General features: G+C 38.3%; 1 protein-coding gene across 10 annotated transcripts in view; it reads left to right on the top strand.

Moving 5' to 3' along the window:
• The first annotated feature begins 4 nt into the window (after positions 1–4).
• The window catches only part of KIAA0586 (KIAA0586 ortholog), a 117,360-nt gene continuing 102,149 nt past the window's right edge, over positions 5–15,215 (top strand). Inside the window, exons 1-8 of one of the 10 annotated variants that reach the window (XM_044773659.2) lie at positions 34–116; positions 834–896; positions 1,812–1,882; positions 2,942–3,101; positions 5,199–5,268; positions 6,228–6,297; positions 11,900–12,074; positions 12,792–13,013. In XM_044773659.2, coding sequence (XP_044629594.2) covers positions 11,910–12,074; positions 12,792–13,013 — 387 coding nt within the window. In that variant the 5' untranslated portion in view covers positions 34–116; positions 834–896; positions 1,812–1,882; ... (2 more) ...; positions 6,228–6,297; positions 11,900–11,909. Of the gene's footprint in view, positions 897–1,811; positions 1,883–2,941; positions 3,102–5,198; positions 5,269–6,227; positions 6,298–7,836; positions 7,947–11,899; positions 12,075–12,791; positions 13,014–15,215 lie in introns of those variants that run through there. The other 9 variants (XM_070513689.1, XM_014864293.3, XM_014864292.3 and 6 more) reach the window with 9 other exon arrangements.

The raw sequence follows: 15,215 nt of genomic DNA on the forward strand, positions 1-15,215 counted from the left end.
TTGTGTCTCAAGGGCGGGCTTAAAGAGCAGTCGGTGTAGACTCGCGGGCAACTGAAGCTGTTGTCCGGGGAGCGCTGTGACTGTGCGGTTGCCGAGCGTTCTGGAGACGTGGAGAGGTGCATTTAGGGGTTCGATGATTGCATCTGGAGGAGTGCGTTAAGACTTTTTGGCCGAAGAAAGCTATTAAGCTTCTTATGTGGGTGATTTTTTAAAAAAAAAAATAGCATTTCGGTTTACCTGCTTGACTCCGTCTCCTCAACAGATCTTAACTCCGCCTCTCCATCTGTTTGGTTTTTCACGGCCAGCTCTCGGGTTGGGGAGTGCTCTGTATTATTATGATTGTTATTGCTCTTGCGGCCATTCTCTTGTCATCCTCGATTTGATTCGTTGGCATGGTGCTTTAATAGATTGAGTGGGATTAATGGGTAAACACGATGTTCTAGTCTCTAATCCTGGAGTAAATACCTTATGGCAATTTCTAGCTTTCTGGTTAGTCTATTTAGACGTTATTTTATTTAAAAGTTGACTGCATGTTTCAAAATCACTCGAAATTCACGTTTTCTTTATTCATACTCCTCCCTCTCTTCTCGTCCTCCCACCTTAAGTCCTCAAAGCAGTGAAACTTTTGTTCTGAAATTTTATGGACCTAGAAGAAAGTTCTATTCAGAACTGTGGGACTAGTTTTGTTACCAATAATATGAAAGCCTCCGAGTTTAGCCCGGAAAAGAAAAGAAAGGTTAAAGTACCAGCCAGGAGACTTCGTGAGGTGATTTCTCCAAATCAGGGAGGTACTTTGTCTTTGCTGAAAGATGAGCTGTCCTGTGTTCCTCCAGCGTTGTCTGCAAATAAACGTCTTCAGGCTACAACGGGGACTAGCCTGAATGGAACGTTACGTGGTATGTGATTCCAAGTAGTTTTCACTTTTGTAAATCTTTGGTTTTCGTTTTCATTTCGCTTTTTGTGTTTCAAAATTTAGAGGATTTTTTAATGTTCAAATTGCCAAATGTTAGATATGGCTAGTTTGTACAGGTGTTTGAAAACTGACCCCTTTCCCTGGGAAAATGGACAGACACAGACAGTCTACATAGAATAATATGGAATAGATGGAATGAATGAAGCATTTCCTATTGTGTTTTGACTCTGTGTGGTTTTTGCGCACTGTTCTTGTTCACGTCTGTGACAGATACACTTAAGTAGTATGATGTGCTTGTTTTTCACCATTGGGGTTTTTACCAAATGCTCTTCCTCCTGTTTGGATAGTGCTGTCCGTTTTGGCATAGTAGAGAAGCACAACTTCTGCCTTTTGATGGCTTCCATGTTCTAATTCATTTTAACCTGTCTGGAGCTTAGTGAAAGTGAAGATAACATATATGCTTTACCACTTCACTGGTAATTGTAAGGGTCACATTAATGAATGTATGTGCAAAAACACAAAAAAAGTGCTTTTATAATGCTGATTTTGGGGGGTACAGCGTGACGTAGGCCTGCTGTTAAATCAGGCATTTATATCATACACATATTTTATTCCTGGCAAATGATTGTTTGTCTAAATCCAACAGTGTAATGATATATTTTAAAACATTTTATACTTAGCCCACTTGATTGTCAGTACTGACCCTTATTTTCCAAAATATCAGCTGTAAAACCTTCTTGGGGAATATTTAATTGCCTTTTAAGTTTTCTGTATGAAAAGTGGCTTCCAATTTAGGTCTTGCATTCGTATGGAGTTTATAGTTCTTGAATCATGCCTGTACAGTTTCCAAAGGTAAGGTTCTGGTTTAAAAATCACTAACATTGATTCATTTTGTTAGGTTCATCAGACTTATCCTCTGGTAGAAATTATCAGCAGCCTCCATTAGAAAATCCCACTGTGTCAGAAAGTGTAAGTAAAAGGATTCTTAATTATGCTCATGTTAAAATTTTCAGTACTGTTGAATAATGTGTTTTTAAATTATGTGTGATTAGCCTTGTTTTTATTTAAATTTCACTTACCAAGAGAAATGTTTTACATACTACAATTGTGACTTGAATAGTGTTCAAGACATTAAACGAAAGGCCTTCTATAGAATAAGATACGCATTAGTAAGGTAATGGCCACTAGGAGAACTATTGTAACTGAAAAGAAGCTCTGCTGTTATCTGAGGAGAAGGTGTTCTAGATCAGAAACTTAATGTATTGTTACGTGAAGGAAAAGGAACAGTGATAACATTATTTTTTAAAAAGTCAAGTCTAATTATATATCATTCAAACTATTGTGAGGTCTTGTGTGTGGTTTTTTTGAGGGGTCTTTAAGAAATAATAACATGAAATTCTCATCTTAACCTTTTTAATTTATTATGCTGAAAATATTTGATGATAAATATGATGTTTTAGTCATGCAATCTAATTAGACTTTGACTACTAATCGTAATGTTGACCTATATATTGTCAATTTAACAAGTCTTTAAAGAAGAGAGTTGCACAATATAATATTTTTAAAATTGAAGCTGGTAAACTAAGAATGGAGTTGAAACTATTTACTTATTTTAACTTTGTCAAAAACTTCCAATAAAAATGTTTAATTATGTACCATACTTGGTCCCTGAGTAAATGCCTAGCCTTTGGATTGGTGTTTTTTGTTTCTTTTTTGAGCAGGCCTTACTTAATGATTAATGGTATTTGAATTCCATTATCTAAATAATTTCCCACATATATGGATATCCTGTTATTGTATAATCGAAGATAGATAGGTGATCTTTATCAGATCATTACTCAGGATTCCATTAGATTTAATACGGGCTCACAGCTTGTTTTGTGTAGATTTGCATACTGAGAAGACTAAGGGAGTTTGTGCCTGATATGCTCACATTTATAAGCCTGTTTATGTCTGCTCCTATTCATACCTATTCTTTCTGCTACAAGAACATGAAATGTCTCTTTTTCTATTTGAGCCTATTTATAGAAAGAAAACAAAAACTTAAAAACCTCATTATAGAAAATACAAAGCGAAAAAGTAAAAAAGAAACTCTACAACTGAAATCAACAACTGTTAACATTTTGAGGTTTTTTCCCCCTATGGATATATATATTTTATGAATATATGAGACCATACTGTTTTATAAGTAAGTGGCTAAGTTTTTTTTTTCCTGTGGATATATGTATTTTATGACTGTATGGGACCATACTGTTTTTTTTGTTTTGTTTTGTTTGCTGAGAAAGATTCCCCCTGAGCTAACATCCGTGCCAATCTTCCTCTATTTTTTATTACGTTCTCGGCCAGCATAGCATGGCCACTGACAGAGCGGTATAGGTTTGCCCCTGGGAACCAAACCTGAGCCACCTACACAGAGTGCACCAAACTTAACCACTAGGCCGCTGGGGCTGGCCTGGGGCCAGCTACTACTAATAAGTAGTATTAACGATATTTTTCCATGTCATTGATTTTTTTTTTCTAGAAACTTCTAATGGGTTCATAGAATTACCATATGGTGTACCATAGTTTATTTGTTCATATTCTTGTCATTTGACATTAATGTTTTTTCCCCAATGTTTGATAGTATAAACAACCATGTGATGAACATTCTGGTGAATATTCCAGGTCATTTCCTTAGGGTTAATTTCCTTTTTCCTTTTTTTTTTTTGAAGATTGGCACCTGAGTTAACATCTGTTGCCAATCCTTTTTTTTTTTTCCTTCTTCTCCCCAAAGCCCCCCCAGTACGTAGCTGTATTTTCTAGTTGTAGATCTTTCTGACTGTGCTATGTGGGATGCCGCCTCAGCATGACCTGCAGAGCAGTGCCATATCCGCATCCAGGATCTGAACCGGCGAAACCCTGTGTCGCTGAAGCGAACTTAACCACTCGGCCACGGGGCTGGCCCCCTTAGGGTTAATTTCTAGATGTAAAATTATTGGATCAAAGGATATGCACTCTTTTTGAAATGTTTCTAAATTGCCTTCAGAAAGACTATATTAATATATATTCTCTCCAGCAGGGTCATGAGTAGATTTAGTGGAATTATTTTCCCCCATCTTTACCAATATGGAGCATTAAACTTTAAAAAAAATCTTTGCCATTTTGATAGGTAAAAAAGGCATCTCACTGTTTTATTTTGTATTTCTTTTATTGTTAGTGAAGGGGAAATTTTTTCGTGTATATTGCCATCTGTATTTCTTCTTTTGTGAATTACATATTTATGTGCTGTACTTTTTCATACTGATTTGTAAGAGTTCTCTGTATTAATTTCCCAGATGCATTCTACTGTATTGTTAGTCTCATTGAGTACTTTTAGGAAGTTAACACCTATTATCAGCGGATAGTTTGTATCAGTTTCCTTTTATGATTTTCTCTTTTCCTTTTTCTGATTTAGCAGAAAAAAAAACAACAGTATGTCTAAGGAAGGTGAAGAGCAATCTTGAATGAATCTGATACTTAAAAAGTCATGGTGTCTTAGCCCTGAATTGAATCTTAGAGATGAAGTCTAGGGTTACACAAGTAAGCAGAAAGCTATTTGCCATAGAGAATCCTTCTGAGACCACATTGTGAGCTCAGTAGCAGGGAATGCTATGATTAATTTGTGATGTTGTGCCATGTGTTGGCCATCCTTATGTACTCTGTTTGACTTATGGTAAATCAGATTTTCACATTTAACTGTAGCAACTGAGAAGTTACTTGACTTGCTCTGCTAGAAGTGGCAAATCACGGGGCTGGCCCCGTGGCCGAGTGGTTAAGTTCGCGCGCTCCACTGCAGGCGGCCCAGTGTTTCGTCGGTTCGAATCCTGGGCGCGGACATGGCACTGCTCGTCAGACCACGCTGAGGCAGCGTCCCACATGCCACAACTAGAGGAACCCACAACGAAGAATACACAACTATGTACCGGGGGGCTTTGGGGAGAAAAAGGAAAAAATAAAATCTAAAAAAAAAAAAAAAAAAAAGAAGTGGCAAATCAGGATTTGAGTCGGAATTTCAGGGCCTCTGTTGCTTGCTTGTTCATTTATTCATTCACCAGTTGTTTAAACAGCTCATTCCTCACTCATTCAGCAAATCCTTGAGTAGCTTCAAGGTGCTTAAACCTTGTGGTGGAGCTGGGGAGTCAGTATATAAAGCACACAGTGCTGCCCCCCCAGAACGCAGTAGTCATGTAGCTAGTGAATGGCACTTGGTAAGTAATAAATCATAAAGTTTGTTTAGCCTTTCATTTCTTCCTTTCATATCCCAAAGGAGTTTTCTAAAGAGGTTGCAGTGCAAGGGTTGCCTTTGGATAAAGCGGAAGAGAGCAACAGACAAAAAGGTATAAGGATAGATTTGATTTTTTGTTGTTGTGGTGGTAATATATACATAACATAAAATTTACCATTTTTACCATTTTTAAGTGTACAGTTCTGTGCCATTAGGTACATTCACATTGTGCCGCCATTACTACTATCCACCTCCAGAACTTTTTCATCTTCCCCAACTGAAACTCTGTCCTCATTACACACTAACTCTTCATTCCTCCCTGCCTTCCAGTCCCTGGCAGCCACCGTTCTGCCTCTGTCTCTGGATTTTACCATACCTCATATATATAGGATCGTGCAATCCTTGTCTTTTTCTGATTGACTTAGTTCACTTAGCATGTCTTCATGGTTCATCTGTATTGTAACTTGTTAACATTTACTTTCTCAGGATAGAATTTTAGATTTTTAGACATTCGTTAAACAGCTTTATCGTTTTTTTTAGATTATTTTCATTTTTAATTAGTTTTTCCTTCCATGTTTCCTTCCATACGCTATTAGTGGAATCTCTGAAATCCAGAAAAAGATTTGCAGTTATAAAGGTAATTTTATTATTACCAGCCTATTGCATAGGTTTGGTATTAGATTCTGAATCTAATCCAGTTTATAGGTTCTGTTTATAAATTCTGAATTCAAGTTTTGAATAGTCTTTGGTAAGATAATAGATTAGAAATATGCTTTGAAAAATTTTATTTAATGACATTTTTAACTAGTTGGTTTGTTTTCATCTAAGGAGTTTGAGCAGATCTCTCTAGTTTAGCCTCAGATGTTTTGGATACAATTATTCTCCTAGGGTCTAGCGTTATGACTATTATTACTCAGTCACTTAAGTTGTTCCTTGCCTTTTTTTATTGAGAAGTCTTATTGCTGAATTCCTAAACATTCTTTTAGTTAAAAAAGGCTTTGTTGAGTAGCCTATTAAAATTTAATAAATTTTCAGGAATCTGAAATGTATTTTTGTGTCTTGATTTTGCAGCAAATGACATCTTTATTTCTCAGTTCACTGTGGGACAGAAAGATGCTCTAAGAGCAGTTTTAAAGCAAAAGTAAGTTTCATTTACAGAAAATAGGTGGGCCATTTCTTGTGTTTCTGTATGGTTCTTTAAAATAAGTTTTATTTATACTTTGGACATAGAAAAAGCTTTCTTCTCAATGTGTGAGATATGTGTTGTGTGATAATATGTGTAAAGCATTTTTCAGTGTGCTGGGCACATATAAAATACTCAGTGGCTATTAACAACTATTATTACAGAAGGGGGACTGTTCGAAGCACTTTGTGTGCATTAACTCACTCGATACTCACAAGATCCGATGAAACAGATTCCATTACCATCCCGAGTTTACAGAATTCCTCTTTTATGGATAAGGAAACCGCGGCACAGAGAGGTTGGTTTTTTCCAGGATTGTTTAACAGATCGTCACCAGGCTGGGCTTCAAACCCAGGCAGTCTGCCTTTAGAGTCTGCTCTCTTAATTACTTCACTGCACCTCTTGTAGCAGCGGTCAAGTAGTTCCAAGTACAGAACAGTTATTCTTTACTACCAACGGACACTTACACGTTTCCTAGTCAAGGTTTGAGAAAGGGATGAGCTTAGCATCTGGATGAAGGGAGACCATGGCTACTACTCCGTCTAAATGCTCCCTCCAACTGTATCTTAAATACCGTGAAATACAAAACCAGCCCTGACAATAGCACCATGATAAACATGAAAGAATACATCACTACTTGAGGCAATTTTTATTATTATTATCATTAATGGGGAAGGAATAGGCTACAGAGTCTTTTTTTGAGGAAGATTACCACTGAGCTAACATCTCCCACCAATCCTACTCTTTTTGATGAGAAAGACTGGCCCTGAGCTAACATCCGTGCCCATCTTCCTCTGCTTTATATGTGGGACACCTGCCACAGCATGGCTTGATAAGTGATGCATAGGTCTGTACCCGGGATCCCAACCGGGAAGTAGAGTGTGTGAACTTAACCGCTGCACCACCGGGCAGGCCCCAGGATACATATTCTTAGGCTAAATGTGTTCTACTCTTGAACCAGTGAAGCCTGGGAGGCACCTTAGAAAATAGAACAAATTTTTACTTACTTTTGAACTCTCGATTTATTCAAAAAGGAAATTTTATATTACTTCTGTAAATGTAAAGTCAGTATTTTTAATAATACAATTGAAATAAATATATAACTATTGAAATAAAAAGTTTATTCTTTTCCCACCTACAGTTGTCTGTGGTATACATGTTACACTCTAGAAAACACTGGTCTAACAAAAATAAATACTATCTCTAAACCACAAGGGTGTGATCTGAGCCAGCCAGATTGTTGGCCTCATCATGTCTTTCCTTTTTACATTTGTTCAGCCTACAATTTCCATTGTGTGATACAGTGGTTAGGGGAAGAATTTGGATGGTAAATTGTATCCTGGGGTCTATAAATATATAAGAAAAAGCAAAAGTAAGGGCATGAGGGAGTGGTGCAGTCTCTCAAATTCCATACTTGAACTAAAAATTGCAGATTACATCTGACTCAGTTGGACAGAAAATCATTACCACCTGCATCCAGCTGACCCCCAGTAGAAGTGGCTGCTCCACCACAGTAGGAAATTTATCAACCTGCCTTCAAGTCAGAACTCTCCAAACTCTCAGAGCTGAGAGGGAGAAGTTGTTCATAAACAAATGGACCGTGAGAGGTAACTGTGAACACTACCCTCTTGCCTGTTGAGAGTAGATCTTTCCCCACTTCAGGATAAAATGAACAGAATTTTTAAAAAAACTGGGAATGGCCTCTGAGAAGGTAATTGCAATGTAGAGAATAATGATTGAATCAGAACTATAAAAATGACTCCCATGTTGAGTTAAAAGTCTAAGTACGTCTCAAGAGATAGAATTCACTGTAATCAGTGTCACTTGGATTTTTTTTATTTGGAGAATGGTAAGATGGATTTTGGCAGAATGATTCTAAAATTTACCTGGAAGGACGTACAGTTGGGAATTTATGTACGTATCATTAAGAATACATACATATAGAATACACACTGTTGAGACTAGCTAATTTTGGAAAAACAACCAATGGCAGAGAATTTGCCGTATTTGATATTATAATATGCTCTAAAGTTATAATAATAAAAGATAATAGACTGGAGCCCTTGAGGAAGGAAGAGTCTGGCCTGAGTGTCTACATCACGGGGAGAAGGTCCTAGAGAGGGTAGAGAGGTAAGCAAGGGGCTGGGTTATGAACCCCTTAAAAGGAGTTTGGACTTTAAGAGAAATTGCAAATCATTTAAAAGTTTTAAAGTATGATATATATTTCTTAAAAAGCTAACTCAGGTAGTGATATCGAAATATGGATCAGAAGAGGGGTGGACTGTAGTCCAGGAAACTGATTGGCTACACATTTTGCGGGGATCTCAGAGAGATGGATTAGATTGTCCCTGAATACACTGGGGAGTGGTGGAATGAAGGTGGGACTCATGCTGGATTGGAGAGGAGTAAACAGATTTGGAAGACGATTTGGGGATGGAATTGACAAGAATCAATGACTAGATGTGGGAGTGAGTAAAGAGCTGAGGATGGATCCCAGATTTTTGGCTTGTATAAATGCATGGTCAGTAGTGATATTTGTTGAGAAAAGGGATCTTTGGGAAAATCAGTTTTATTTTGGACATGGGCAGGGGTTTGAGGTACCTATGAGACATCCAGGAAATTGAATAGAAAGGTCAAATTCCCAAAAAGGAGTTGAAGCTAGAAATCCAGATGTAGAGTCATCAGTATGTAGGTGGCAGTCTAAGCTCTGGACATGGTCGAAGCAACTCTGCGAGGGTGTGAGAATGGAGAGAGATGGCAGAGGGCAGGACCGGGAAAACCAGACCTTTAAGACAGCAAGCTAGCCTCTAAATGCAACTCAGAAAGTTTATCCAGAGGTGTGGGAGAGTATGGTGTTAACAAAACCAAGGGAGATGAGATTCTAAGTTTGATGCGCTGCTCAGAGTTAGGGAAAGATAAGGACTGAAAAGTGTCCATTGAAGAATTATTAGTGGCCTTGGTAAGAGCAGTTGCAGCGTAGTATTGAGATGTAGATGAGGTCCCAGATTTAGAGGATTTAGGAATAAAGAAAAACAGTTCTAAAAAAGACTAGAAGGAAGTAATTTCTTCTGAATGGGAGAGTTATGTGCATTTTTCTAGTTTTTTACAATTTGAAGCTCTTTACATTTGCTACATTGAGCATTTATTAATTTGATCATTGGAAAAAATAAAATTTAAGAGCCTATAGAGAAGCTGATGCTTAGCCTTATAGTGTTATTTCTCTTGTTGGTCAATTAGCCTATTAGTGTAGAATGAAAGATCTTAATGGGTAAGTCACATTCAGACTTTAGACAGGACTTCAGGTAGGGACTATCTGAGTTATGTTTTCTTAGTGCACCACTCAGTCAGTTAAATCTGTGTTGAGCACCTGCTGTGTGCTTAGTTCTTTCTTAGTTGCTGTGTGGTGTAAAAGAAGTCGCCCTCCTCACCCCCGCCCCAGGTTGCCCAGAGCTTAGTTGAGGAGAGAGTCTGTACAGATGTGGAGTAGTGAGTGATTAGAACTCTGATCGGAAATGGCATTGCGTTCAATATGTTATTAAACTGTTCTGTATAGACATTTAAACCGTAGGATGGCTGATCCTCAAGACTCAGTTGTGTGGTAGAGGCAGTATATACAAAAGGAATTAATGAAGGGAGAGATCAAGAGGAAGTGTTGTAAGGACAAGCTTATTGAAAAAGCTAAGGCTTGCATTGGATCTTAAAGAAGGAGAGGATATAGTAAGTTGGGTGGAAGGGGGTTGAGAGAACAGTGAGGACAAGCGTGGCGTCAGCTGCGGGAGTGGTGTGCTGTAGTCAGTGAGGAGAGGTGTGACTCCAGAGATGGGGTGTGTGAGGAAACAGGAGGTATGTACAGGATGCCAAGGCAGGGCCAGAGAGTGGGATGTGTGGAAGGCCAACTGAAGAAATTAGCCTGTTCAGTTGTCTAGAAGGAACTATTTTAGATTTTCAAATGGTAGAGAAATGCGTGTGGGAAGTTTTTCAACCAAGCACAAAGTGGGAGAATGAAATAGTTGGCAAGAGATGGTGAAGTTTTTTACTAGAGAGGGAGAAGGAGGAAGGGAGAAGTGCTGTTCTGAGAGAAGCTGGGTGTCGTGGGAACATCTTTGGGAACTGGGCCCCAGCTCTGCCACTCACTAGTTCCGTGACTCTGATTGAGCAAATCCCGTTACCTCTGTGGACCTCAGTTTCTGCATCTGTAAGTTAGAAAATTAGGAGAGGTGGCCTGTTGGGTTTCCCTTGCCTCTATAATTCTGTGACACATTGTGATGAAATAATTGACAAAGCACGAAGTGTAATTGCTCAGTTGGGTGTGAGAAGGTAAGTGGAAGGTAGAGAAGCTAAGATAACTGTAAAATTTTGAGACAGAACAATGGTGCTCTTAGTAGAAATGAGGAAATAACAAAAGGAGTAAGTTTAAGAGCTCTGTGCCTTATTTAAAAATCATAGAAGGGGGGCTGGCCCTGTGGCCGAGTGGTTAAGTTCACGTGCTCCGCTGCAGGCAGCCCAGTGTTTCGTTGGTTCGAATCCTGGGCGTGGACATGGCACTGCTCATCAGACCATGCTGAGGCAGCGTCCTCATTTATATTTTGTATAAAAATGTAAAACCTAAAAATCATAGAGAGGAAATTCAGCAGCTGGAAATAGAGTGCATTCCTGCTGGTTTTACTTAGACTTTCTTGGGGACTTCTCAGTTTTGTCAGTGGTTCCTCCCATTGTTTTCTTTTAGGCCAATATAGAGCAAAATTGACCAGTCTTTTTGTTTTGGTTTGGGTTAGTATTTAGTTAAATGCTTTATTGTGAATATGTATATATTTGCTGGACTCTTTTTTTTTTTTTTTAGGATTTTATTTTTTTCCTTTTTCTCCCCAAAGCCCCCCGGTACATAGTTGTATATTCTTTGTTGTGGGTCCTTCTAGTTGTGGCATGTGGGATGCTGCCTCAGCATGGTTTGATGAGCAGTGTCATGTCCGCGCCCAGGATTCGAACCAACGAAACACTGGGCCGCCTGCAGCGGAGCGCACGAACTTAACCGCTCGGCCACAGGGCCAGCCCCTGCTGGACTCGTTTTTAATCCAGGCTGCTTAATAGTGTGTTTGGTGCCCGTTTTAATAAAGTAGGTGATAATTATTAAACCTAACTGAGCTAGAATTGAAAAAATTCTATTCAGCGGTTTTAACAGTCCCTCTTGGGTTGTCTTCCTTTGCTAGTAAAACTTGGTACTTGAATTCTTAGAGCCTTTTCTGGATGTTTTAAATTTGTACTTCTTGATTATTTGTTTTTGTAATTGTGCCCATGTCTTTGTCATATGTGTGTCTTATTTTCTGAAATATCACTGCCTTTAAGAAATGATCCTCCTGTATCTTTAGTGTTTGGTGACCTGAGCCTTAGTACATTTCATTAACCAAATGACTGATGAGATGCTGGTAGCGAAAGCCAAGGATTTAATTTTTTTAAAAATCAAGAAAATCCACCTTCAGCAGATTATCGCTTGTAGGTGTTTCTTGAAATGGTTCAATGTTGTAGCTTACTGAATAGATTTTTCTTCCTTTTTTATTTACAGAGCTCAAAGCATGCCTGTTTTTAAGGAAGTAAAGGTACAGCTTTTAGAAGATGCAGGCACAGAAAAGGACGCTGTTTCTCAGGAGAATAGAACTTCGCCCAGTGGAATTGACTCAGCTGCCACTGTCGCTGCAGCCACTGCTGCCGCCATTGCAACAGCAGCTCCACTGATAAAAGTATATTTTTCTCCCCAGACGTTCATAACTACTTTGTAAAATGTAGATATATTTATTAGGAACTTATTCTATAAAGTGTTGTGTCCAGCCATAGAGGAGGGCCATTCTAGTTGCTCCCTGTGGTTGTAGGTGACCTCTCAGGAGTTGTGAGCCTTACCCCCTCATCACTGTGCTAGTGCTACAAAACCAGGACTTTCCCAATTTTAGCCCTGAAAATATATCAGTCCTGGGCAACCGGAGACAATTGGTCATGCTTACTTTAGAGCTAGATGGGACTTCAGAGACCATCTCTGCCAACCCCCTCAGTTTGTAAGTGGAGAAAACCCAGAAACAGGTCAGAGGAGGCACAAGGTCCTTGAGCTAATAGATGGCAGAGCCAAGACCAGAACTCAAGGCTGTCGACCTAACAGCCTTAGATTCGTCAAGTATCAAAGCTACTCTGTTTTGCTGTTTCCTTCTTTTAAATTTTTAAGTATTTCTGGCGTTATAAAAATTCTGTGTGGCAAATTTGGTATTTTTTAAATCACAGAAAAGATCTGCTTAAGGATAGCTATCTTCTGCCTTTTATTTCTGATTCTAAAATTAAAGGCATAAAATCATCAGAAATTTAGAGGGTACAAGCTCTGGTTTGATCATTTCTCAATACCAATTGCTTTAAATAACCTTTCTAGTAATAAAGCATATTTTTTATATCTTTTAATAATTTTATTGTTTTAGGTTCAGAGTGATTTGGAAGCAAAAGTCAATTCTGTTACAGAGTTACTCAATAAGTTACAGGAGACTGATAAACAGTTACAGCGTGTTACAGAGCAGCGAACAAGCATTCAGAATAAACATGAGAAACTACATTGTCATGATCATGAAAAGCAAATGAATGCATTTATGGAACAGCACATTAAGCATCTTGAAAAGTTACAACAGCAGCAACTAGATATGCAGGTATCTGTAATAAAGCAAGCACACATCCACCATCTTTATCACTTGGATCTCTAATAATCTAATAATAATAATAGTCGTCTAATCTCATTGATTATTGCAGTAGCTCATTGATTGTAGCAGTTTTAGTTCTTAAATAAGGATGTGCTTATTCGTCATTCTTCCCCTCTACGTGGAGAGCTCTGCACAGTCTAGTTCAGATATCTAGTTCTGTGAGACCTCTCCTTAGAGTTTTTCTTCTTTAAGGATCTTTCTATTCATACCATTTATGAAGCGCTTGTAGCACATTGCAGTTGTTTGTTTCCGTCAGTGCTTCTTAGCCTGGGAATGTGCGCCAGAATCACTTGCAGAGCTTTATCAAAATATGCATGCTTGTACCTCTCTGAGATTCTCAGACAGCAGGTCCGAGATGGGGCCTGGGAATCACTGAAAGCTCTGCAATGATTCTGCCGTACACCCCTGCATGAAAACTACCCACTATATATATTTACTTCTTCATGTAATTAACTACAAGAATGAATATTTTTAGTGCCTTTTGAATATGAAGCGTTGGGCTATTATAAAAAGAAGCGTTATCCTCACAAGCTGTTGATAGTATAGTTTCATATTTATTTTGGAATTTCCAATCCTGGGAAAGTACCCAGCACTCAGGTACTCAGTGTATTTTCTTTTTTTTTTTGAATGAGTAAATGATCAGCATTGTAAATGCATTGGTTAATTTACTTTTTTTTCCTGATTAATATGCAATTTAAAAACTTTTACAAGTTAAAATATAACATTAAGGGGAATATGCAAAAATAAATTTTACAGCTCAATACATTATCAGAAAGTGAACATTAAAATCCTCTAATTGTCAAGACTTCTTAATAGAGCTTGTCTTGAACTTTCCGTATGGTTGAAGACAGTATTTTTATTGGAATGATTATGGACCTACAAAGTAAAGTTTTAGTAAGTACATACGTGACTAAAATTGAGTGTGTAGCATGTTATCTAGTGAGAGGCTCGGGGTGGGTCTGTCGGAATACTGGGCTCCAGTCTACAGATACCTTTACTCTCTGACCCTTGATTTCTTTTCTAGAAAATTTTTTTTGTTCAGAATAAAATGACACGTTTGAAAAGCACATTGATTTCTTCTTTTTTTTAAAGATTGGCACCTGAGCTAACATCTGTTGCCAATCTTTTTTTTTTCTCCTCCGTCTTCTCCCCAAAGCCCCCCAGTACATAGTTGTATCTTCTAGTTGTAGGTCCTTCTGGTTGTGCTGTGTAGGATGCCGCTGCAGCGTGGCCTGATGAGCAGTGCCAGGTGCTCACACAGGATCTGAACCGGCAAAACCCTGGGCCACAGAAGCGGAGCACAAGAACTTAACCACTTGGCCGTGGGGCCAGCCCCTACATTGATTTCTTAAGAAGAGGGTCCTACTAAGTCTTAAATGCTAGTCTGCCATTCGTCCATCTTTCCATTAATAAACCCCATAATTTATTAACTTTCTGATTTTGGAAGAATGGAATCTTTGCTAATTCATCTTATTTTAAAAACTTATAGTTACAGGGAAAATTAAAGTTTCAGTGACATACGAGGGATATTAGTAGTTCATTAAATGCTTAGTGAAATGAAATTCATCGAATCTGTCTTATCTGTTTCATGCAGAGGGATCTCGACACACTTTTAGGAATTCTGTAAAACTATAAATCTTTTTAGGGGTTTTTTTTGCCTGGCATAAAACTCTCTTTTGAAATCAATTTTATTAGGTAAGATACTTATACATTCCAGGTATTTTAACAAATAGTGCTAGAAACTGTGTTGTGTAAATGAATATATTATTGCTGCTACTAAGCATGGCTACAATTTATCTGAGTGCTTACTATCAATGGTTTTTAAACCTTCAAATGAAATCTTATGATCTAGGATGTAAAACATGAGATGTTCTGGTTTTAAATTCTGTGGTTGAAGTCGAGGTCTGGGGCTAGGGCCCCTTCTTCCTGGTCTTCTCCTAACCTGCTTCAGTGGCCCCTCAGCCATCTCTGAGGTAGAAAGGAAGAAACTGAGGTTAAGAATGGCTAAATAAAATGATCAAGCCAGGCTTAACCCAGGTCTTTGTGATGCCATAGCCTTCCAGTGGCATCTGTGCTGCAGTGGATAGCTGCCTGTAATGTATATGTTTTCCTTGTTTATTAAATCCAATAAATTGTTTTCATGTTCTCCAA

The sequence above is a fragment of the Equus asinus genome, chromosome 7, assembly GCF_041296235.1.
Source record: "Equus asinus isolate D_3611 breed Donkey chromosome 7, EquAss-T2T_v2, whole genome shotgun sequence".
In the NCBI taxonomy this organism is placed as follows: Eukaryota; Metazoa; Chordata; class Mammalia; order Perissodactyla; family Equidae; genus Equus; species Equus asinus.